This window comes from Mustelus asterias, chromosome 10 (genome assembly GCF_964213995.1).
Source record: "Mustelus asterias chromosome 10, sMusAst1.hap1.1, whole genome shotgun sequence".
Taxonomy (NCBI): domain Eukaryota; kingdom Metazoa; phylum Chordata; class Chondrichthyes; order Carcharhiniformes; family Triakidae; genus Mustelus; species Mustelus asterias.
In genome coordinates, this window is record NC_135810.1 from 105815343 (window position 1) to 105840667 (window position 25325).

The 25325-nt window shown below is 46.3% G+C and overlaps 1 protein-coding gene across 2 annotated transcripts in view; it reads left to right on the top strand.

The window, feature by feature from the left end:
- The first annotated feature begins 1563 nt into the window (after nt 1-1563).
- Nucleotides 1564-25325, top strand: part of mgat4a (alpha-1,3-mannosyl-glycoprotein 4-beta-N-acetylglucosaminyltransferase A) — a 268132-nt gene continuing 244370 nt past the window's right edge. For both annotated transcript variants that reach the window (XM_078222379.1, XM_078222380.1), the window contains exon 1: nt 1564-1958. In XM_078222379.1, coding sequence (XP_078078505.1) covers nt 1865-1958 — 94 coding nt within the window. In that variant the 5' untranslated portion in view covers nt 1564-1864. The remainder of the gene's footprint in view (nt 1959-25325) is intronic.

Consider the following 25325-nt stretch of genomic DNA (forward strand, 5'->3'; position numbering starts at 1 on the left):
TTTCTGTTTATAGCACCTCAATAGAATCATAGAATCCCTACAGTGCAGAAGGAGGCCATTGAATATGTGGGATAAATGGGGCAATAAATTCCTAATCCCTCTTTTTGAGAGAAATTGAGTCCGCCATTCATTCATAGAGATTTTGGAGTACATTCATAGAATTATAGAATCATATAGTGCAGAAGGAGGCCATTTGGCCCATCGAGTCTGCACCGACCACAATCCCACCCATGCCCTATCCCCATAACCCCATGCATTTATCCTAGCTAGTCCCTCTGACACTGAGGGGCAATTTAGTATGGCCAATCCACCGAACCCACACATTTTTGGAGTGTGGGAGCACCCGGAGGAAACCCATGTAGACACGGGGAGAACATTCAGACTCTGCACAGACAGTGACACAAGCCGGGAATCGAACCCAGGTCCCTGGCGCTGTGAGGCAGCAGTGCTAACCACTGTGCCACCATGCCAACCCCAAGATCTCAAAATTTCACAATTTCAGCAATCTGCAGTCAGGCACAACACATTTTTAAAAATAAAACTCCATTATCATGTCATAATTGGGTCTTCCCTGGGCCCCTATATCATGCACTGTAAAGCTGCAACTGATCCCATGCATTCTTCACCGAAACGAAAGCCTGCCTGTTTCTGGCGAGGGCAAAAAGCGATCATGGATGGTTACGCCCAGATATCCCTATTGAGAAATGTTATTCAGGAACTTCAGCAACGAATGTTTCAAATATCTGCGTTGCAGTGAAATAAAGCTTTTATTTGAGAATAGAAATTTGAGATGCATTTCTCCCTGCTGCGTTAAAGGTCCCAAATGAAAGATTGAGAAACGGTTCCCACCCCATCCGTCCCTGACCGAACGCAACTGGTGGATGTCTTCAACAGTACTTGAAAGCGCTGGGCTGGCATCGCCTCTGAGGCAACTGCTCCGGATCTGAATTGCCACTGTATTATGGATCTTTAGTAAAAAAAAAAACCCTACTATTTAAAGAACTTTCCATTTTCGACCTCGAAAAATCACAACTATCTTTGAAAAGTGAAAACATTACATGTTGGCAAGTTAGGAAATGAAACCACCTTGAGGTACAGTCCCAACTAAAGCAGCTGACAAATAGCAGGGAGAGCTATAACTGGCGTTTCTTTGCTTCTTGTGTCTTGCGAGTTGTTTTCTTCCCTGGTAAAGTTCTGTACGTGGGAAAAATTTAATGATTGATTCTATTTTTGCTGCCCCTCTAAACACTTGCAGCAGCCGCACACCTCAGACAGACACCCTTCAATGGGGGTGAGCAGCGCCGGGGCTGGAAGCAGGGCTGAAATTGACAGGAAAAGAAGGGCTGTCAAACCCATTGTGACGCGGGACTGAGTGGCAGCCGGGCCCACCCAATGGGAAGGGAGGTCCGTCCGTCCCCCTCTGGGTCATTGGTTCATCCTGACGTTGCACCGTCCAATGGGCGCAGGGGGGTGGGCGTGGCCAGGCTCTGATTGGGTAAAGGCCGGGCGAGTGGAGGTCCCCCCCGCCGCTCTGTTCCGCTCCTCCTCTCTGGGCGAGTTCCGCGCTTCCTGAACGGTGGCTGCAACACTGGGGCTCTGATGTTGTTATTTTCTTTCTCCCTTCGCACCCATGCGGAGTTCGTGAGCCGAGAATAGAAAATCCGTGCAGAGAGTGGAGGAAACCCCCTCCCTCCCTCTCCCCTTGGTTGCCAGCCCTCCCAGGGTTGAATGTGCATAAACATCTCTGGTTATTCTAAAAGGAGACAAGAGGCAAAGCGAGACGCGGGTGCGCAGAGGAGAAGCCCCCAGTTCTTGCTATGAGAGTGGCGGCGAAACTCCGGTAGCGGACTCGGTGGGCAATGAGATGAGGCTCAGAAATGGGACTGTGGCCACCGCGTTAGTGTTTGTCACCTCCTTCCTCAGCCTGTCCTGGTACACAGCCTGGCAAAATGGAAAAGGTACAGTGCGTGTTCATTCCAATTGCACTTTTGTGTGTGTGTGTGTGTGCCGTGTCGGTGTCTACGCGTACCTGTCGTAATTTCGAATTGTTACAGCGCAGGAGGAGGCCGTTTGGCCCGTCGTTGTCTCCGGACGAGCCCCTTTGGTTGTCACTTTTCTCCTTCTTTCCCCTAAACGCCTGCACGTTCTTCCATTTCAGCCCAATTCCATGTTGAATGCTTCCTGCACACTCTCTCTCTCTCTCTCTCTCTCGGGTAAAGGCATCCAGACCTCCACCACTGGCTGGGTGAAAAAGTTTTTTTTTTGCTCTCCTACTCATGTCACTTTTGCCAATTATTTGAAATCTGCGTCCTCTCATTCTCCACCCTTGCACAAGTGGGAATAGTATCTCCCTATCTGATCCGTCCAGCCCCCTCATGGTTTAGAGAATACCCCGACCAAAGTCCAGTTGAAATGTCCACATGTCTATGCAGTTTGAATTGGTCACGTTAAAAGGCTAAGTTGCCAAACCTCAGTGTGTTCACTGAGACATGCTTGTGTGTTAGAGACGTTTAAAATTGAAACGTGCGTTTGTATCATATCTGAAGTGAGTGGAGTAAGAAACTTACCTTCCTACGGTTACATTTATTTTCTATAATGTTCTTGAGTTAGCCCTCCGGTAAAGCATGATTTCTCAATATTAGGCTTGAGAGATGGAATTTGAAATGTCTTGTACAATTGTAAATGGCCAGTCTGGTGTCTTGCGACTATAAAATAAATTTAGTTGCAATGTGGCATTTGTTTTATAGATATCAGAAGTTCTCTGAATGTTCTCGATTCTGTAACTGTTCATTCCTTGCGGCCAATTGTGCAACCTGACAATTTGCCATTCCACAGGTATTAGAATCACCAGCTCCCAGATTAAATGACTTTATCAACTGGAGGCTTTGCTCATTTTTATTCCAGTAGCCTTCAGTCTGGTTCAGTTGGAAACTGCCTGAAACAACTGTATATAGCTAACGTTACCCTAATAAATCTGGCCTAATCTTCTTAAGAGATTTTCTCCACTCCCCGTAGAGACAGCCTGAAATGTGCCCTGAAGGTGATGATTATATTGCTGGAAATCTATTGTGATAACCTGATTTTATATCAGCCCCATGCAGATGTGGATGAGGTTGCACTGACGGCTAATGGATTCTTGTGTCCCAGCATACTTGCTACTCTGGTGCCAGTGGTGCTTGTTTTCTTTGTAACTGTGGATGGCTGACTTACAGAATCTGTTCACAGACTGGGAAGTGCAAAGAGGGAAGCACTGAGCTACTGTTTGAGAAATTATTTAAAATAGACCAGGTGAGAGATGGAATGCAGTCTGGCAAATTCTCAACTGATTTACTTATTTTGTTTTCCTGCTTATTCTCTGCTGATTTAATATGAAAAGTCTTTTACCATTCCAGACTCAATCTTGTGTTTGAAAGTGGAAATGCTAGCCATAGAATCCCTACAGTGCAGAAGGAGGCCACTTGGACCATTGAGTCTGCACCAACTCTGACAGAGCATCCTACCCAGGCCCTATCCCATGTATTTACCCCACTAATCCTTGATCTTTCTCTACACCCTAGCTATAACTGTAACACTACATTCTGCACTCTCTCGTTTCCTTCTCTATGAATGGTGTATGCTTTGTCTGTATAGCGTGCAAAAAAAATACTTTTCACAGTATGTTAATAGATGTGACAATAATAAATCAAATCAACATCCTGAGACACTAAGGGGTAATTTAACATGACCAATCAATCTAACCTGCGTGTTTTTGGAGTGTGGGAGGAAACCCACGCAGACACAGGGAGAATGTGCAAACACCACACAGTGACCCAAGGCCGGAATTGAACCCAGGTCCCTGGTGCAGTGGGGCAAGGGATGGGCACTGCATCTTGGGCAGTGCCAGCCTGGGGCCCTGGCAGTGCCAATCAAGCACCCTGGCACCACATCCTCTCACTCCATCACTCTCAAATGGGTAGGAGAGAAGAAAAATGGGATTTTGTGATCTGACACATACTTGCTGAATCAGTCAACGCATTTGCAGGGGGTGGCACAGTGGTTAGCACTGCTGCCTCACAGCCAGGGACCAAGTTTGATTGTAGCCTTGGATGCCTGTGTGGAGTTTGCACATTCTCCCTGTGTCTGCGTGGGTTTCCTCCGGGTGCTCCGGTTTCCTCCCACAATCCAAATGATATGCAGGTTAGGTTGATTAGCCATGCTAAATTGTCCCTTACACTCCAAAGATGTGTAGCTTGGATGGGGGGGATTGGGGGGGGATTGGGGGGGGGGGGGGCCTTTGTGTTAGCCATGCTAACCACTGTGCCCTACAAGGGGTTGTATTGTACCCCTTTTTGACTAACCCAGGCATCACAGTGCCAACTTCCTTTACATTGGAGGTACAAGATATGTTTATGCTGTCATCCATTTAATCATGAACAGCAGCAACTTGTATTTAGCACTGCTGAAACATGCTGTCAAAGCTGTTTGTATTTCACTCATCAGGGCGTACTGTTACAACTACAGCAGATGTTATTGGTGAGCAAGCCAGATCCCAGGAGGAAACCTGTCTTATTGATCATAAACTTTTTTTTATACTTTGAAAAGGAGGAAGACCTACTGACTCCTAAAGCATAGAACTCCAGTTACACCTTTAGACTTTAACAATTAAAATATTTGTTAATGAGTAAAAAAAAAACTTGCGCACATAAAGTTACATTATTTAAAAAGAAGTCTTTTAGAACAACCCCCAAAGGTACACCAGGTCAAAAATACACGAGTAAACTACCTACTTAGCAACAACTCCTTTGTAGATTTTTAATGATCAAATTCCAGTAATATTTCCCAAAGCAAAGAGCTGCTGTCACTTTAATAAAGGTATGAGACACAACTCCTCAAACACCTCCATTCAAATGTGGAAATCCAAAAAGAACTTTCAGAAATAACTTGCTTTCTGAAAACAAAAACTTTTCTGGCTTGGACCTGGGTGGCTGCCTTGAATTCAAAGCTTTTCCACCTGCTCAGCACACAGTTCTCCAGGACACCCCCCACCCAAGCAACACCAACTCAGCTACGTTAAGAACTTCTTAAGTACAGTACAGGAACAGGCCCTTTGCCCCCACCCCCCCATTCTCCCCATGTCTGTGTAGGTTTCCTCCGGATGCTTTGGTTTCCTCCCACAGTCCGAAGGTGTGTGGGTTAGGTGATGTGGTCATGCCAAATTGCCCCTTAATCCAGGATTTTACCAGCACACCCGCCCGAGGCACGTAAGATTGCGTCCAAGGCCAACAGAGATTGCCGTTCTGCGATTCTCGCTTACCCCGATTCCGGGGCAGGCGTGCCGGTAAAATCAGGACCTTAGTGTCCCTCGATGGGTTTAGCCATGGTAAATGGATTACAGGGATAGGGCGGAGGAGAGGACCTGGGTAAGATACTCTGTCAGAGAGTCGGTGAAGACTCACTGAGCCGAACGGCCTCTTCTGCACTGAGAGATTCTATGATTTCCTTAAATACACTTTCTCCCTCTCATCTCAAATTTCATTGTCCTCAAACATCTCTTTGAACTCAACTTCTCCAAATATAAGAATCTGTTATTCCCCATGGAGCCGAGAAGATTAAGAGGTGACTTTATTGAGGTGTTCAAAATGATGATCAATTTTGACAGGGTAAAGAAGGACTTTCTGTTTCCTCTAGTTGGTATGTCAGTGACGAGGGGCAACAACGTGGTCGCCAAGAGAGCTAGGAGTGAGACAAGGAAAAACGTCTTCACTCAGAGTTATTGGGATTTGGAATGCGCTGTCTGGGAGAGTAGTGGAGGCAGCTTCCTCAGGATGTTTCAAAAGAGAGCTGGATACACATTTGAAAGTGATGAATTTAGAGGGGTACAGAGGTGGGGCTGGAGAATGGGACTAGCTGGGTAGCACTTTCGGGAGCCAGTGCATACATGTTGGGCCAAATGGCCTCTATCTGTGCTGTAAAATTCTATGATTCTAAAGATTTCTTGCCACTTCAGAAATTCCCTTTGAAATTCAACCAAATTTAAATCCAACCTATTTACCTGAACACACTATAAACTCTCATAACAAATACATGAACCTAACACCTTTACCCCTTTATCTCTCAGTTCTCACAGACCAGCTGTCTCTATTAACCTTCTCCAGTTTAATTAATCATGGGGACAGAAACGTGGCTTTCTTTACAGAATATCACTTTAATCCCAAAAGTTTTTTAAAAAATACATCCGCTCCTCAAGAAAACTGAATTTCAAAGGAATAATTTATATCGCAACAGTTCCAAGTTGCATCACAGAAACATAATTGGACAAAGATGAGGAAAGAGCTAAATGATGCAGATATCAGGGCGAGTGATTGACTGGAAGATTAGTAAGAGATGTTTTTAACAAAGGCATTGGGTGGGATTTTATGGCCTCGCTCGGGCGAGATTGGAAAATCCTGCCCGAGGCCAATGGGGATTTCTGTTCTGGGAACCGGAATTGGGGCGGGTGAGGTGGAAGGTTTTCAGCCTTCATCTCTACAATTGTAAGACATGTTCACAATCTTGTGACATGACGACCATCTCATGGTCAATTAAGTGTTCTTGAACTGTGGTCATTGCTGCATTTAGGGGAATACAGCAAATAACTTTCGGATATCAATGTCCCAAAAGTAACACTGTAATAAAGCACTCAATTGTCAGACAAATGTTTGCCAACTTATTGGAAGAACTCCCCTGCTCTTCTTTAGAAAATGCCAGGGAAACCTTTTCCCTCCACCTCGGGTCTCAGATTAACCTCGGAAAATGCTTCACTGAAAAGCCAGTCTGGATCATTTGCTGTTGATGTTCCCCGTTATGAACCTGGACCTACAACGTTTTGGACTCTGAGTTGAGGATGGTGTCATTGAGCCAAGCTTGATGCTCTGATGGAGCAAGGGGTGCAGACAGTTTTAGGATGGGAACTCCAGCGCTGTGCACTGAGATAGCTGAAGACAGGACTACCAATGGGGAAGCAAAATAGATGAGACGTGATGAGGCTAGTACTGGGGGGGGTAAGGTAAAGTTAGGGAAGACCGAACTGCACACATTTCTGACAAAAATACCTAATTAAATGCAGTGGGCACAAAAGAAAAGGAGTGGAGTAAGCCATTCGCTCCTCAAACCTGTTCCACCACGTAGTAAGACCAGAACTGATCGCCTTTGACTCCAGTTCCTCGCAGTATCCATCCCATCCCCATTTGCCCTTGATTCCCTTTGTATCCAAAAAGCAATCAATCTTTTGTCTTGAATATTTACAACAATTGAGCATCCATAGCACTCCAGAGAGGGGGGGGGGGGGGGGGGGTTGGCGGGGGGGGGGGGTGTGGCCGGGGGGGGGGGGGGGTGTGGCGGAGGCGGGGGGGGGGGGGGGGGGGGGGGGGGGTTGGCGGGGGGGGGGGGGTGTGGCCGGGGGGGGGGGGGGGGGTGTGGCGGAGGCGGGGGGGGGGGGGGGGTGGCGGAGGCGGGGGGGGGGGGTGGCGGAGGCGGGGGGCGGTGGCGGAGGTGGGGGGAGCAGAATTCTTAAGATTCACAATCTGTTGTGCGGACTACTGATCTCCATTCAAATTCGCCAACCTCTTATTTGGAGCGGATGACCCTGTGTTTCCGACCTGAGAGGGAAAATCTTCCCAGCATCTACGAAGTAGAGCCTCTTAAGAATTTTTATATGTTTCAATGAACTCAACTCTTGTCCCTCTAAACCAATGGAATCTAGGCCTATTTTGCTCAATCTCTCTTCAGAGGGCAATTCCCTCATCCCAGGAATCAGTCTAGTGATCTTTTGTAACACTCCTTTCAAGGCAATTATATCCTTCCTTGGGTAAGGACACCAAAATTGTACACAACGTCCCAGGTTTCACCAAGGTCATGTATGATTTTAGCCAGACTTATTACTCCACTCCCTTTGTGATAAAGGCTTTCTAATTGCCTGCTGTACATGTTTGCTAACTTTCTGTGATTTGTATATTGACTCCCCCCGCCCCCCCTCTGAATAACAACATATCCCATGCCCTCACCTTTTAATATAAAAATAGTCTGTTTTTCTGTTTTTCTTTTCAAAGTGGACAATGTCACACTTTCCCCCACATGGTATTCCATCAATCAGGTTCTTGCACAATCACTGAATTTGTCTATATCTCTTTGTATCCTTTCCCATCTGGCTTTGTATTGGCTCCATGGCCACAGTGGTTATCACTGCTGCCTCACAGTACCAGGGACCTGGGTTCGATTCCCGGCTTGGGTCACTGTCTGTGCGGAGTGTGCGCGTTCTCCCCGTGTCTGCGTGGGTTTCCTCTGGGTGCCCCGGTTTCCTCCTGCAGTCTGAAAGACTTGCTGGTTAGCTGCATTGGCCATGCTAAATTCTCCCTCAGTGTACCCGTAAAGGCGACTCGGGGATTTTCACAGTAACTTCATTGTAGTGTTAATGTAAGCTGACTTGTGACTCTAATACTTAAACTTGTCAACAAAATTGGAGAAATTAAACTTGGCCCCCTCAGTTAAGTCATTAATACAGACCATTAGAGACTTGCAAAACATTTGCAGTCAGATTAGTATCTGTATTGCATTGGTACTTCACGAAACACGGGATTCCTTGTTATTCTTTCACCAAAGACTTTAACTGAGTCAAAATTTCTCCCTCTGGAAAGTGCTACAGACAGCTGTCCATGTGTAAAAACAGACCTAGGAATATAAATACAAGTTGTGTCAAGAGCCTGGCCTGTGACTTATTCATAGTCAGAGAACATGAAAGTCTAATCGGGAACTGTTTTCTTTGTGGGTGAAAAGGCAGGTTTGATAGGCTGGATATTATCTGGGGAATAAGCAAACTATTTCCTTGAGATCTGCCTGTTATAACTTCAGCATTTATCACCACAGAAAACAACTTCCAAACGACCAATTTTGTTCCACAACAAAATCCTTGTTTAGGATTCAGATTTCGTAGCAACATTGCAACTGCTCATTCCTTGGGTTTAAGTCTGTGCGATGGCTAATGGACTGTGTAGAAACTTCGAGGATGCAGAATATCATCTTCATCTATAGAAGCAAGGCTGATGCTCTTGTTTAATTCACCTGACAGGTTCTCTTAAACCTTATCATTCAGAGCTAGCGAATCTTCATCTTCAGCCCAAAGAATAGCTTTCGAATGGTAGGTTGTATCAAAGAATTATCCCTGCCATTTTGCCACACTCATCCATTTCATTCATTTCACCCACTCTGCTCCATTCCATGCCATCCCTCTCATTCCATTGCTTACCAAATCAATCGGCACAGTGGTTAACACTGCTACCTCACAGCTCCAAGGACCTGGGTTCGATTCCCATCTTGGGTCACTTGGAGTTTGCACATTCTCCCTGTGTCTGCGTGGCTTTCCTCCAGATGCTCTGGTTTCCACCTACAGTCCAAAGATGTGCAGGTTAGGTGGGTTGGCCATGGTAAATTGACGCTTAATGTCAGGGGGACTAGCCAGAGTAAATGCATGGGGTTATAGGGATAGGGCCTGGGTGGGATTGTGGTCGGTGCAGACTCGATGGGCCAAATGGCCTCCTTCTGCACTATAGGATTCTATGATTTTTATGAATCACAGTAGCACAGGAGAGGGTGGCATAGTGACACAGTGGTTAGCACTGCTGCCTCACAGTGCCAGGAACCTGGGTTCGATTCCCAGCTTGGGTAACTATCTATGTGGATCTGCGCATTCTCCCCATGTCAGCGCGTCTTTCGGACTGGGTGCTCTGGTTTCGTCCCACAGTCCGAAAGACGCGCTGGTTAGGTGCTTTGGCCATGCTAAATTCTCCCTCAGTGTACCCGAGCAGGCACCAGAGTGTGGCGACTAGGGGATTTTCACAGTAACTTCATTGCAGTGTTAATGTAAGCTTACTTGTGACACTAATAAATAAACTTTAAGAATAACTTTGTTTTTGGACTCCCGTTGCTTTCTGCTTTTTTTTTTGTTCTCCATCAACCTCCACCTCCACTACCAACTGTTGGCAACTGCAAATACGTCATGCGCTCCAGTCCTCCATACTCCCAACATGCCTCTGCATATGCCAGGCATCACCCACCAAATAAATCTCCCAATCATTAATTATAATAGTCCCAACAGACAAAAACTCAGTACTTTAATAGATTGGGGTGGCACAGTGGTTAACACTGCTGCCTCACAGGGCCAGGGACCCGGGTTCAATTCTGGCCTCGGGTGCTTGTCTTTGTGGAATTTGCACGTTCTCCCCGTGTCTGCGTGGGTTTCCTCCGGGTGCTCCAGTTTCCTTCCACACTCCAAAGATGTGCAGGTTAGGTTGATTGGCCATGCTAAATTGACCCTTAGTGTCTGGGAGATTAGCAAGATAAATAAGGGGGGCCTGGGTGGGATTGTTGTTGGCGCAGATTCGATGGGCCAAATGGCCTCTTTCTGCGCTGTAGTGACTCTGTGATCGTTATGGCCTAAGTACAAAATTTTTACAACATCACATGATTTACAGCATGCCAACCTGTTCACCCTGCATGGACAATCCTCAGTCCATGCTAATGTATTACCCTCAGGCTGGGATTTCCCCCACAGTGGGTTATCCCATGGTGGGTGTGGCAAGCATTGGCTGCTGGTGGGATCTTCCGGTCCTTCCGAGCTTTTGAATAGCTCGTCCGCTCTGCCACCAGGGAGCCCGCCAGGAGGGGTCGCATACTTCAGCGGGACCAGAAGATCCCACTTGCAGGAGGGGGCTGAAAATCCTGCCCTCAATTCTATGAACTCAAAGTTTGGGTAACAATTTCTTGTGTGGCGTCGTCACAAACCCCATGTAAAAATCCCTCGACGTCACAACCACTGTTGCTGTTACCTTATCTATCCTGCTAGTTCCATCCTCAAAAAAAACCCAACAGATTTGTCAAACACTATTTTCCTTTCATAAATCTGTGCTGACACGGGGCCTGGCCACGCACGTGCTGACACAGGCCGGCCGTATCAGAATTTTTAAAGTGCCCTGTTAAAGCATTACTAATAGTAGGTTTGAGCATTTCTCCGAATACTGATGACCGGGTAACCGGCTCTGTCTTCTCTCTCCTTCCTTTTCTTAAACAGCAGCGATTACATTTGATACCTTCCAATCTGCAGTGAACATATGGAATTTAGGGAATTATCAATTTCGGCCCCCTGAACGCGAATGAGCTTTCTGATTGTGGAGGCTGCTTTCACAGCCAAGCAGCAGCTTGTTCCTACATGGTATCCTTATCTTCTGAGGGATGGGCAATAAACGCCAGCCCTGACTGTCAGCACCATGAGTGATTAAAATGCCAACGTGCATACGAATGTACAAATTACGAGCAGGAGTAGGCCATTTGTCCTTTCCGTCAGCCCCTGAGCCTGCTCTGACAATTCGGTAAGATGATGGCTGATCTGATTGCGGCCCTACTTTCTGTTCCACCTCTGACTCCCTTGTCAATCAAGAATCTAACTCGGCCTGAGAAATATTCAATGACCCAGCCCCCGCTGCTCTCTGACACACACATGCGAAAAATACACACTTCCAGTGTGTGTTACTTAAGTTGAAAAGAACTTGAACTTCTGGTTGTTATTGTGTGTGTTCACCATATGAGGATAGATAAGAGAGACGTGGACACTCTGGTTTTTTTTCCCCTTAAATCTCAGCAGCAATGGTCTCCCTATAGGTTTTTAAAAATCTCTAGCTTAATTAACCTCCTGGATGCTGGAAGCGAGCCAGCGAGATCATGTTTGTGAGAATGCCAGTAAGACATCCATCATCCGGAGTGCTTCAATTAAATCAGCACTGACCAAGTCCTGATGCTGCCAGGTTATGGTAGTAAATGAGCCAGGAAAGGGAGCAAGTTATCCCATTAGACTACCTGTTGCAGATCCCTGTGCCCATAATGGTCTGACGTTGTACCTGTACACGAATGCATAATTATAACTGTAATGCCCTGACTATGTTGTGTTTTGGGTTGTAGCAAAACGTGGTTTTTACACGTAGATTCAAAGAGCTGGGCCAGCGTTCTCCCATCCCGCCCGCCACTGGAATGCTAGCGGAGGGGGGGGGGAACCATGTAAAGGTCCATTGAAGTCAGGCGTGTATCTCTAGTTTTCAGGCAAGTGTGGCCAGAGACTCCCGCTCCTGCTCTCTGCACTGCACAGAATACAAAACTGAAAGTAAAACTGCAGCCTGTGGCAACACCCTAATTACATCACCATCAAATCATGTTATCAGCTCTTGAAGCAACCTGCAACCCTTTTAAATATATAATAGTCACGTGAAATGGGACAATGGGCAGGTGTATCAGGCCAAAACTGAACATGCATAAGGCAACTCTTGACACTGTCACAGCATTGCGAAAGCTAAATGCTGGAGGTGGGTGACCATAGCTGTTCTCAATGTCCTTGGTTTGTTGTCTAGCAATCACCACTGGAGCAAGCCCATGTGGTTGTGTGCCCACGTGTTGGGTTTGTGATGATTTCCCCACCCTTCTAAACAAAATCATCTGGCCTTTTGATGTTGCTCAGTCTGACCTCCAAAAAGAACTACAAGGGCAAGATATAAAAGGCCAAAATGGTTCTTGCGCAACATTAACGCACTTGCGTGGATTAGCGCCGCTCTAACAGTGATGAACAAGCTTGACACCAGCTAGAACGAAATGGCCACCTTGAATGGCACCCAATCCACCACTTCAAACACCCCTTCCATCACAGTGACAACAGTGTGTACCACTTATAAGATGCACTGCAGCAACTCGCCAAGACTCCTTCAACAGCACCTTTCAAACCTGTGACCTCTATCATCTGGAAGAGCATATGCGTCGGACAATTGGGAACACCACCACCACTGAGTGCAACCTTCCCTCTAAATCACTCACTATCCTGACCTGGAATGATATTGCCTTTTCTTCAGTCACTGGATCAAAACCTTGGAACTAGCTCCCAACAGCACTGTGGGTGCACCTACATCATATGGACTGCAGTGATTCAAGAAGACCTATCTCCCTCCGCCATCTTCCTCGGGGCAAATATGGATGGGCAACAACTGCTGACTTTGCTAGTGATGCCCACATCCCATGAACAATTTTTAAAAAAAATGAAAAGCAGTCTATGCGGTTGGAATGGAGATGATTGGGAGGAGTGGGAAATTTTGGTAAGTGCCTGCTACTCTGTGCAGTAAATAGGAAGTGGTTTGCCTTGCACTGACGTACTGAAAATCAAAAAGGAGAAGCACATTTTGTGGCAAGACCCAGATCCGCATGCCCTATAGCTTCTTAAACCTCAGCTACAACAGTCTTGCCACCTGAAATGACCCCGCAAGCCACTCAATTCAAGGGCAATTAGGGATGGGAAACAAATGCTGGCCTTGCCAGCGATGCCCACGTCCCATGAAATGCAGCACATATATAAATGTTAACGTTATTTTAGGGTGACCCAATGGCACAATGTGTTATAATGTAACCAACAGCAACATGCTGTGAGGGTCAGCTGGCCAACTGACCTGGGTTGACAATGTAACCAATGGCAAAATGGTATGGTGGTCAGCTGACCCGGTAAAAAATAGAAAGCAGATGGGGATTGTGGAGTGCGCTTGTGGCCCAAGTGGAGGTGTAATGAAGTTTCTTTATTAAACCTTTTCTTTCATTTACTTTGAAGTTCGTTCTTTTATTGCTTGCTACTGGAGTATCCTAACTGATGGATGAACACAGTGGTTAGCGCTGCTGCCTCTCAGCTCCAGGGAGCCGGGTTCAATTTCGGCCTTGGGTCACTGTCTGTGTGGAGTTTGCAGGTTCTCCCTGTGTCTGCGTGGGTTTCCTCCGGGTGCTCCGGTTTCCTCCCACTCCAAAGATATGCAGGTTAGGTTGATTGGCCATGCTAAATTGCCCCTTAGTGTCCAAAGATGTGCAAGTTAGGCGGGTTAGCCATGGGGTTACAGGATAGGGTCAGGGAGAGGGCCTGCGTAAGATATTCTGTTAGAGAGTCAGTGCAGATGGGATGGGCTGAATGGTCTCTTCTGTAGAGTAGGAATCCTATGTTTCCAGACCTGTATACTCTGGCTTCCTTTTTTATTCTGTTTTTCTGCACGTTGGTTCTTCTTGTACGCAATCGGTAAACTAAGCAGCACCAAGAGATAGTTAGCTCTTCTGGGCTGCTGAATGAGAGGAGAGGGTGAATGACTGGATGGATGAGCACTGGCTCAGCTAGAGGTAATGCAGTCTCTTGGTCTTCATAATTCTTCTCTATTTCCTTGCTTGCAGACTTTGAATGACAGAACAGTCCTGTCAAGCTACATGAGGAGCACTCTGTCTGTAACAGTTTTTTTTGTAAGATCCGTAATGTGGAACCTGGTAGTCAGTGGAGAGAAGCATTGTCTGCAAAAGGTGTGTTTGTCCCTGTAGCTCCTGGAAGCACAGACTCCATTCTTCACATCCAGACGAGATTATTTAATTGAAAGCCAGAGCATCTTTTCCCCAGTTTAATGATGCCTGTGCCTCCTAGACCATTGAACGGGCATTTCCCAGTATCCTGTATTATCCTCACCTACAGGATGAAGGCACGTGTTAATTGACTGCAACGGTTTCCAGTTCACACAATCGCAGACTGTGAAAATTCATGCTACTGTTGCCTCCAGACTCAATTATTCCAGTGTTTTCATAGCCAGCCTCTTGTCTTCCACTGAGCCCATCTTTCATTCAGGGATTTCAATAAGAATGCTACAAAATCACAGGAGTGCTCTCCCGCACTCTCTCTGGGTGTTTCAGCCACACCCTAGCCTCCTCTCAGTGCATCTATACTCAACGCCTCAACTATCGCCACATTCCCAGAAGGATGTGAAGGCTTTGGAGAGGGTACAGAAAAGATCTACCTGGATGTTGCCTGGTATGGAGGGCATTAGCTATGAGGAGACGTTGGAGAAACTTGGTTTGTTCTCACTGGAACGACGGAGGATGAGGGGAGACCTAATAGAAGTCTACAAGATTATGAGGGGCGTGGGCAGAATGGATAGTCAGGAGCTTTTTCCTAGGGTGGAAGAGTCAATTACTAGGGGGCATAGGTTTAAGGTGCGAGAGGCAAGGTTTAAAGGAGATGTACGAGGCAGGTTTTTTACAGAGGGTGGTGGGTGCCCGGAACTCTCTGCTGGGGGAGATAGTGGAAGCAGATACAATAGTGGTATGGAAGGGCTTAGTTATGAGGAGAGATTGGGTAAACTGGGGTTGTTCTCACTGGAAAGACGGAGGATGAGAGGCGACCTAATAGAGGTGTATAAAATTATGAAAGGCATAGATAGGGTGAACGGTGGGAAGCTTTTTCCCAGGTCGGTGGTGACGTTCACGAGGGGTCATAGGTATAAGGTGAGGGGGGGGGGAGGTTTAACACAGATATCAGAAGGACGTATTTTACACAGAGGGTGGTGGGGGCCTGGAATGCGCTGCCGGGCAAAGTGGTGGAGGCGGACACACTGGGAACGTTTAAGACTTATCTGGATAGCCACATGAACGGAGTGGGAATGGAGGGATACAAAATGGTCTAGTTTGGACCAGGGAGCGGCGCGGGCTTGGAGGGCAGAAGGGCCTGTTCCTGTGCTGTTTTCTTTGTTCTTTATAAATGCATGAGTAGGATGGGAATAGAGGGATATGGTCCCCGGAAGGGTAGGGGGTTTAAGTTCAGTCAGGCAGCATGGTCGGTGCAGGCTTGGAGGAGCCTGTTCCTGTGCTGTAATTTTCTTTGTCCTTTGTGACATCTATCTGTAGCCCCATTTGGGAGAAATAATTGCACTTATTCTATTTTCTTATTTTATCATAAATATTATCAAAATACATTTCTTTGTTATGAAATAAACCCCGACAGAATTATTTCTTTTTAATTTCTTTATGGGATATAGGCATCACTGGCTGCACCAGCATTTATTGCCCATCACTGAGGCCTCTTGTGAAATATAATAGAGACTATTATAGACTAGGGGGCGGCACGGTAGCACAGTGGTTAGCACTGCTGCTTCACAGCTCCAGGGACCTGGGTTCGATTCCCGGCTTGGGTCACTGTCTGTGTGGAGTTTGCACATTCTCCTCATGTCTGCGTGGGTTTCCTCCGGGTGCTCCGGTTTCCTCCCACAGTCCAAAGATGTGCGGGTTAGGTTGATTGGCCATGCTAAAATTGCCCCTTAGTGTCCTGAGGTGAGTAGGTTAGAGGGATTAGTGGGTAAAATATGTAGGGATATGGGGGTAGGGCCTGGGTGGGATTGTGGTCGGTGCAGACTCGATGGGCCGAATGGCCTCTTTCTGTACTGTAGGGTTTCTATGATCTATGATTTCTAAAAGAGTCCCTATAGTGTAGAAGAGGCCATTTGGCCCATCAAGTTTGCATCGACTCTCGGACAGAGTATCTTACCCAGGCCCCCACCCCACCCTATCCTTGTAACTCCACACATTCCCCATGGCCAATCCATCTAATCTACACATCTTTGGAGTATGGGAGAGGAAACCCACGCAGACATGGGGAGAATGTGTAAGCTCCACACCAACGATCACCCAAGGCCGGAATCGAACCCGGGTCCCTGGAGCTGTGAGGCAGCGGTGCTGACCATTGTGCCACCCCTGTGTTTTTGCATTCATTGCCCATCTGAAAGACAATCGTCTACCGACATCTTTACTCTCTCACGGGACGTCGGCTTTCCTGGCTAGGCCAGTGGTTTTATTGCCCATCCCAAATTGCCCTTGAAGGTGCTGGTCAGCCACCTTCTTGAACCGTTGCAGTCCATGGTGGTGTAGGTGCATCCACAGTGCCATTAAGAATTGTCGTTAAGGAAGTATAGGCAGTCCTTGAGTTTATAACATTTGGGTTACAATGAACAGCACTTGCAACGATTATAAATTGACACCCTCTTTCAACTTCACAATGCTGGTTTTGAGTTCAGAACACCATGCCAACGAACTGTTCATCAATTGTTATGTTCCACCTTTCTCAACCTCAGGAAGGACAAATTACTTCCCAGATACAGTATCGAATTACTTTTAAAAGTGGCAGCACTTTTAAATAATGGAAAATACACTCTTGCTAGCTTATCCTAGCCAATGCACGTCTCATACCATCAAAGTTAGCTTTCCTCAAGTTCAGGACCCTAGCCTCAGACTTAACTGTGTCATTCTCCATCTTAGTAAGAAGTCTCACAACACCAGGTTAAAGTCCAACAGGTTTATTTGGTAGCAAATACCATAAGTTTTCGGAGCACAGCTCCTTCGTCAGATGGGGTGGATAGTCTTACCATACTATGGTACCATACCATCTTACCATACTATGGTCACTCTTTTCCCCCCAAAGGATCTCACACCTCAAGGTTGCTAATTAATCCTCTCTCATTACACACAATACCCAGTCTAGGACAGCCTGCTCTCTATTGGTTCCTTGACATATTGGTCAAGAAATCCTCCATCGCATTACTACCAGTTTGGTGAGCCCAATCAATATGCAGATTGAAGTCACCCATAATAACTGCTGCACCCTTGCTGCACGCATCTCTTCTTTCCTGGCCGATGCCTTCCCCAACCTCGCTACGACTGTTAAGGTGGGGTATACTTAGATTGAAAACAGTTCTGAGAAAGTTCACCAGGAAAGATTGATTCCCAAGATGAAGGTTTGTCTTGGGAGAATGGTTGAACAGGTTGGGTCAATATTTGATGGTGTTTAGAAGGATGAGGTGATACCAGACTCTGAGGCGTCTGGACATGTTGGGTACCAAGAGGATGTTTCTCCTTTTGCAGGAATCTAGAATTAGGGGAACAGTGTTTCAAAGAAAATTATAGCACAGGAACAAACCCTTTGGCCCTCCAAGCCTGCACCGACCATGTTGCCCATCTGAACTAAAACCCCCTACCCTTCTGGGGACCATCTCCCTCTATTCCCATCCTACTCATGTAGTTGTGAAGATGCCCCTTAAAAGTTATTATCGTATCTGCTTCCACTACCTCCCCCGGCAACGAGTTCCAGGCACCCACCACCCTCTGTGTAAAAACTTACCTCGTACATCTCCTTTAAACTTTGCCCCTCGCACCTTAAACCTATGCCTCCTAGTAATTGACTCTTCCACCCTGGGAAAAAGTTTCTGACCATCCACTCTGTCCATGACTCTCATAATCTTGCAGACTTCTATCAGGTCGCCCCTCAACCTCTGTCGCTCCAGTGAGAATTAAGTAAGGAGTTCTCTCACTTGAGACTGAAATGAGGAGGAATTTCTTCTTTCAGCAGGTTTGTTAATCTTTGGAAATCTCTACCTCAGAAAGCAGATTACTAAGTACACTCTGGTTGAGTTAGGTAAGGTTCTGCAAGGCTGCCAAGGATGGAGGGGGGAGCGGGGAGAGCAGGAAAGTGGAGTTAAGGCCACAATTGGGTCAGTCATGACATGATTGAATGACGAAGCAAGCTTGAGGGGCCAAATGGTCCACTCTTGCTCAGGTTTCTTATGTGCAAGTTGCTGCAACTGGAGAGAATTGGCCAGTGGCTTTGATTTCCAAAGTAAAGACTCTTCATTTGTAAGCTTCATCTCCTTACTTTGTGCTGCTATCTGGTCTACGCTGGGGTGAGCAAGTGTAAAAGCTGGTCAAAATACTGCAAGGTTCGATGCTGAATAAAAGCAAATTACTCCGGATGCTGGAATCTGAAACAAAAAGGGAAAATGCTGGAAAATCTCAGCAGGTCTGGCAGCATCTGTAAGGAGAAAAAAGAGCTGACATTTCGAGTCCAGATGGCCCTTTGTCAAAGCTCAGATGCAAAGGTTCGATGCAACCCATTAGGGCGGCACGGTAGCACAGTGGTTAGCACTGCTGCTTCACAGCTCCAGGGTCCCGGGTTCGATTCCCGGCTTGGGTCACTGTCTGTGTGGAGTTTGCACATTCTCCTCGTGTCTGCGTGGGTTTCCTCCGGGTGCTCCGGTTTCCTCCCACAGTCTGAAGATGTGCGGGTTAGGTTGATTGGCCAGGTTTAAAAAAAAAAAAAATTGCCCCTTAGAGTCCTGGGATGTGTAGGTTAGAGGGATTAGCGGGTAAATATGTGGGGGTAGGGCCTGGGTGGGATTGTGGTCGGTGCAGACTCGATGGGCCGAATGGCCTCCTTCTGCACTGTAGGGTTTCTATGGAACTCCCTAGAAATGACAGTTGACCTGTATTCACTCACTAATGGAATATTATAATCTCGTATTGAAGGCTGCGAGGAACATGCGTCTGGAGGAACACTTGTCCATTGTCTGCAGCTCTGTAAGGAGTCAAAAGCCACACAGACCAGTGGAGTTGTTGGGGATGGGCCACTTCAGCACAATCTAATGTCGAAGGCATATGGTCAGGCAGTGTACCCTCGACAAGAATCCGAGCAGCGTTGTTTATGCTTTTGACAGACTTCCATATTTATGACAGGAACATGAATTTCTGCACTCCAATATTCTGTCAGTTGGAAAAAAAATGCCATGCAGTATGTCAGAGTTGACATTTCACAGATCACAGTTCCACCACATGGAATCTCTGGCCATTTATTTTTCGACTGAAACTATATTCCTTGCACTTCTTCTGATCTAGCCTTCAAATCCAAATTCTTGTTTCAAATGCAATACTTTTTGTGCCTTTCCTTCACTTTGTGACAATCAGCATGGTTATACCAAACGTTAGAAGGAAACTCCAGGCAAGGAGGAGCTAATAAAAAGAACTTATCAAGTGCTGAGCCAAAGCTGGAGATCTACCCCAATGACCTCTGTTTCTGTTGAACTGATGAAACCTCCTATTTTTGTTACCTTCTCGTGCATTTATTTCCCCCTTTCAAACTTAATTGCTATTCAACAATCGCAGGATTTTTAAAGTTTTTTATTTATTGGTGTCACAAGTAGGCTTACATTAACACCGCAATGAAGTTAGTGTGAAAACCCCCTAGTCGCCGCACTCCGGTGCCTGTTTGGGTACACTGAGGAAGAATTTAACATGGCCAATGCACCTAACCAGCATGTGCTACGGACTGTGGGAGGAAACCAGAGCACCTGGAGGAAACCCACGCAGACACGGGGAGAACGTGCAGACTCTGCACAAACAGTGACCCAAGCTGGGAATCGAACCCAGGTCCCTGGCGCTGTGAGGCAGCAGTGCTAACCACTGCTGCTCCATTTAGCATGGCCAATGCACCTAACCAGTACGTCTTTTGGACTGTGGGAGGAAACCGAAGCACCCGGAGGAAACCCACGCAGACACCGGGAGAACCATGAGGACTCTTCTCAGACAGTGACCCAAGCCGGGAATCGAACCCGGGTCCCTGGCACTGTTGGGCAGCAGTGCTTGCCATTGTGTTGCCCCACTTGACCCATCATGTCTGCACCAGCTCTCCAATTAAATATTTTGACTTAGTGGCACTCTCCTGCCTCTACCCACACGAATGTGTTCTCACCTTTTTGACTTTGCATCCCTCACCCCCACCTCCGCCTTTCGATATGAACTTGATGTTTTTTCCACGGGGCTTGGTGACACATCAGTGATTGCTTTCCTCAGACGGTGGGAATCCGTACACACTGGCAGGTTTCTGAATCCCATTGGGCACCCTCTCGGCAAGGTGATTCCCTCCCACGAGTATCATTATAGCTGATTGAAGACCATTGTAGAGATGCACGTGTGTGCAGTTGTTTGAACTTCAGTGGCACATAGCTCTATCTTGTGCAGACAATTTCCCAGAATTTGTCTCTAGAAAGCTGAGAAATGAAAATTTGGATAGTTTTAGTGGCCAGTGTAACTAACTTGGGAGACTTGTAGTTTTTAAATGAACTGCTCTGACCATACCGATTATATAACAGTTCGACAAGGATATCTCTGAATATTTGAACAGGCAGCTGAACCTTAAATAAGCAGCAATGATATAGTTCCAAGCCAGGAGCCCATGCATCCACACCCCTTGCTCTTCTCGTTGGTAGAAATCTGGAAGATACAGTCAAGGGAGGCTTGGCGAGTTGCTGTGATAATCTTGATGTGGAGATGCCGGCGTTGGACTCGGGTGGGCCCAGTAAGAAACATCAGGTTTGCTTGATATCACGAGCTTTCGGAGTGCTGCTGCTTCACCTCACCTGATGAAGGAGCAGCACTCCGAAAGCTCGTGCTACCAAAGAAACTTGTTGGACTTTAACCTGGTGTTGTGAGACTTCTTACTGTGATGAATCTTGACAGAACTGCTGTTGTGTGCAGGTGACGGAGGGGGTGAATGTTTAAGGGGATGGGTTGCTGATCAAGTGGGCTGCTTTGTCTTGAATGGTGCTGGATGGAGCTTCTTGAGGGTTCTTGTATCTGCACTTGTGCAGATAAGTGAATGGTGTTCCATCAGACTTCAGATCTGTGCCTTGTCGACGGTGAACTGCCTTTTGAGGAGTCGTGAGATGTCTTATTCATCGTAGAATTCCCACCTTCTGACTTGCTCTTTCTTATGTGGTTGGTACATTTCAGATCATTGGTAATCTCCGGGATGTTAATGGTGGGTGTTCCTATGATGGCAATGCCATTGAACATCATGGTGAAATGGTTAGATTATCTTTCATTGGACTTGTGTGACATTAATGTGACTTGCAGCCTAAATGTTATCCAGGTCCTGCTTGGACTGAATCTGTTTTTGAGGAGTTGTGAATGGTACTGAACACTGGGTGACCATCAGTGAGATCTTTCCATGCCATGAATTCTCCTGTAGTGGAATTTACTTCATGATGTGTAGTATTGTACAATGCTCCTCACCTTTTCCAGATGACGTGAGTCTGTCCTTTTCTTAATGAGATTGAAAGATATTGGCTGGAAGTTTCTCATCCCGCCCGCCACGGGAATTGTACCAGGCGGGGAAGGGTGGACCATGCAAAGGTCCATTGATCTCGGGTGGGATTCTCTGGTTTTGAGGCAAGTGCGGCCAGGGAATCCCACCCACTGAGTGTCTATTAACTTGACACTACAAGAAAGGATATGAAATTGGTCTGTGATTTGATTAAAACAATGCCCCACAAGGACCAAGGAGTAGGCCATTCAAACCTTCGAGTCTGCTCCACCATTCAGCCAGATCATTGTTGAGCTGGTATGATCTCAACTCAACTTTATAGTCTATCCCCCTCCCACCAACTGCCCGCCAACTCTTCATTCCCTTGCCCCTCAAAAATCCATCTAACTTTTTGTCTTGAATAAACTCAGTGGCCCCCAACCTCCACTGCTGTCTGGGCAGAGAATTCCATAGGCTTCCAATCCTCTGAGAGAAAAAGTTTTATCCTCCACTCCATCTTAAACTGTAGATCTCTTACCCTTAAAATGTGACCCCTGGTTTTAATCTCTCCCTCGTGGAAACATCCTCCGGGTATCTATCCTATCAAATCCCATCAGAATCCTGTCTGTCTCAGTAAGATTAACTCTCATTCTTCTGAACTCCAGTGGATATTGGCCCAATCTGTTCAACCTTTCTTGATAAGATAAACTCTCCATCCCAGGAATGAGTTGAGTGAGCCTTCAAACAATGAATGAAATTTTTTGCCTGCAAATTAGGAACCTCCCTGCTATGGAAGGTAGAGCTGTCCAAAGAGCTCAATAGATCTGGTGTGTTTCTATATCTAAAGGCTAAGAATGTCCAAAGGGTTCTAAGTTGGCATTTACATGGTTAGCTAAAAGGAATAGAATGTTATTGTGGACATAACCATGAGTTATAAATTCCTGACATACTGATATAGTCCCCACTGCAGGCTGGCAGAGGTTGCAACTAGTAAACATAATGGGCGGGATTTTCCCAGCCATGCTCGACCCAAAACCAGAAAAACCTGCCTGAGGTCAACAGACCTTTGGTCCGCCTCCTCCTCCCCCACCCGTTACAATTCCCGTGGCAGCTGTGACGGGGAAACTCTCTCCAATAACTATTAAACTTGTTCAGCCTTTCAGGTGTATTTGGTAGTAGTGTTCTTTCAGTGACTCACCACTTTTGAAGAAATCAGATCACGTTGTCAGTCCTTGCTAAGTCGTTGCACTTTTGCTGTTAAATCCATGGTGGCCCTGGGTGAGATGCTGTCTTGGAGAGTCGGTGCAGGCACGATGGGCTGAATGGCCTCCTACTGCACTGTACGGATTCTATGGTTCTGTGGTTTTAAATGCATTTTTGGGCAGCTTGACTTGGTGAAACGCAAGGTCTTAAATCTTCCAAACACGTGTGCATTTTATACATGCAACCCATTCTTTCCACACAGTGCTTCCGGCCTGTTCAGCATTCAATGATATTGTTGCAGTTGTTTTTCTATATGACCTTTCACGAGTCTACAGACATGTTTTATATAATCAGTACTTATTTTGCAAATTTGTGGGTCACAGAACAGACATAATCGAGTGTGGATTCTGGCATCTTGCCAAAATGCTAACGTTTGCGTTGATGAGCTGATTAGCTGACGGCAGTGGGTACTTTGTATACAGGGATGAAAATGAATGTTTTATCACCTCGTTTCCAAGTGCTCTTTCGCCTTTGAGTCTGGGCTGTACATCTTTAGAATTGTGCATCTATTAAAGTGGATCATTTACAATTGGATTCCATTTGAATTTTAGATCAGTGGCTCCCAACCAGTGTGCCGTGAAAAAAGATTCAAAATGTCAGGCGGGGGGGTGGTTGGTAAATTGAATAAAAGCTTTATAGCCGATCGTAAAATAATTCAAACCATTTAGAATGTCTTCCAGACTTTATACTTGCTGAAATCTTGTTGTCGTTCACGCTGGTGGGATCTTACAGTCCCGCCAACAGCGCACCCCGTTGCAGGTTTTTCAGCGGCAAGGGGTGTGTTCAACGGGAAATCCTGTTGGCAATAATTTTGACTTGATTTATTATTGTCACATGAAAAGTATTGTTTCTTGCGCGCGATACAGACAAAAGCATACCGTTCATTGAGAAGGAAAGGAGAGAGTGCAGGATGTAGTGTTACAGTCATAAGGTGTAGAGAAAGATCAACATAATGCAAGATAGGTCCATTCAAAAGTCTGGCAGCAGGGAAGAAGCTGTCCTTGAGTCGGTTGGTACATGAATGTCTTACAGTGTGAATGTAAGCATACTTGTGACTAATAAATAAACTTTACCTTACTTTTACTTTTTATGTGACCTCAGATTTTTGTATCTTTTTCCCGATTTGAAGAAGGTGGAAGAGAGAATGTCCGGCGTGCGTGGGGTCCTTGATTATGCTGGCTGCTTTGCCGAGGCAGCGGGAAGTGTAGACAATGGCTGGACCATAGGGTCTCACTGCCAGTGCCTCCCACTGCCACGCCACACACCGCGGAGGGAGAGGCAAATCCCCCCCCCCCCGCAACAGAAATCAATATTTCAGAGCTCTCCAGTTTCCTGCATTTCCTGTGTACTATTTAGACACTTGTAGGTTACTTACTGGTAAACACATCAAGTCATGGGACAGATTGAGCAATTGTATTTATTCAGTACCTCTAGCCAAACCATGTTAGTAACATGTTGTCAATATATTAAGACAGACTTTGAGACAGCGAGAGTGCATTGAACTGAATTGACAATCTGTTTACACACCGGTTTACTCCAACATCTCCAATTTCAAAGACATTTAGAGGAAAACTAACCACCACGTTGCATCAATCTGCAGCACGACAGTGCAGAGGTCACCAGAGTTTGAGATCTCCCGTTCTCAGTTCCCTGTTTTTTCTTTTGTTCCCATGCCTTCCCTTTCCTCCCCCCTCCCCACAAAGTTGACGTCCGTTCAGCCGCTGGGAACACTTGCCTGCTCCATGTGGGAGGGTTACCACTTTTGTTTAAAACTGCGAAGGTGTCGCAGAGGAACAACTCACAAGGAGCGACCAGAGCCACGGAAAAGAGGGGTGGGTGACCAGAAACAAAAAAGGCGGGCCCGTGATGAGGTGCAGAGCAGGAAAGGGTTAAATGACGGATGTGATGATGGCAAAAATAAAAATTGAGAAACAAAAAATGTACGTGATGACCCAAAGGAAAAAGGCAATATATTCTGCAATATGGGCAGGTGTTGCTAAGACCCCTGTGGCTTCTCATTTCAGTGTATTTAGTTTGCAGGAAGTGAAGCAGAAGGAGGGTATTAGATGGAGACTAACTGACCTGCAATTCAACAGAGTGAAGGGTAGACACGTAGAGGGACTGAGAGCCGATAAAGGAAAGGAAGGTGTCCAGGTCACCAACAACCTGTCCTGGTCCCCCCCGCCCCCAATGCCGACACTATAGTTAAGGAAGCCCACCAACACCTCTACTTTCTCAGAAATTTGGCATGTCAGCTACGACTCTCTTCAACTTTTACAGATGCACCATGGAAAGCATTCTTTCTGGTTGTATCACAAATTGATATGGC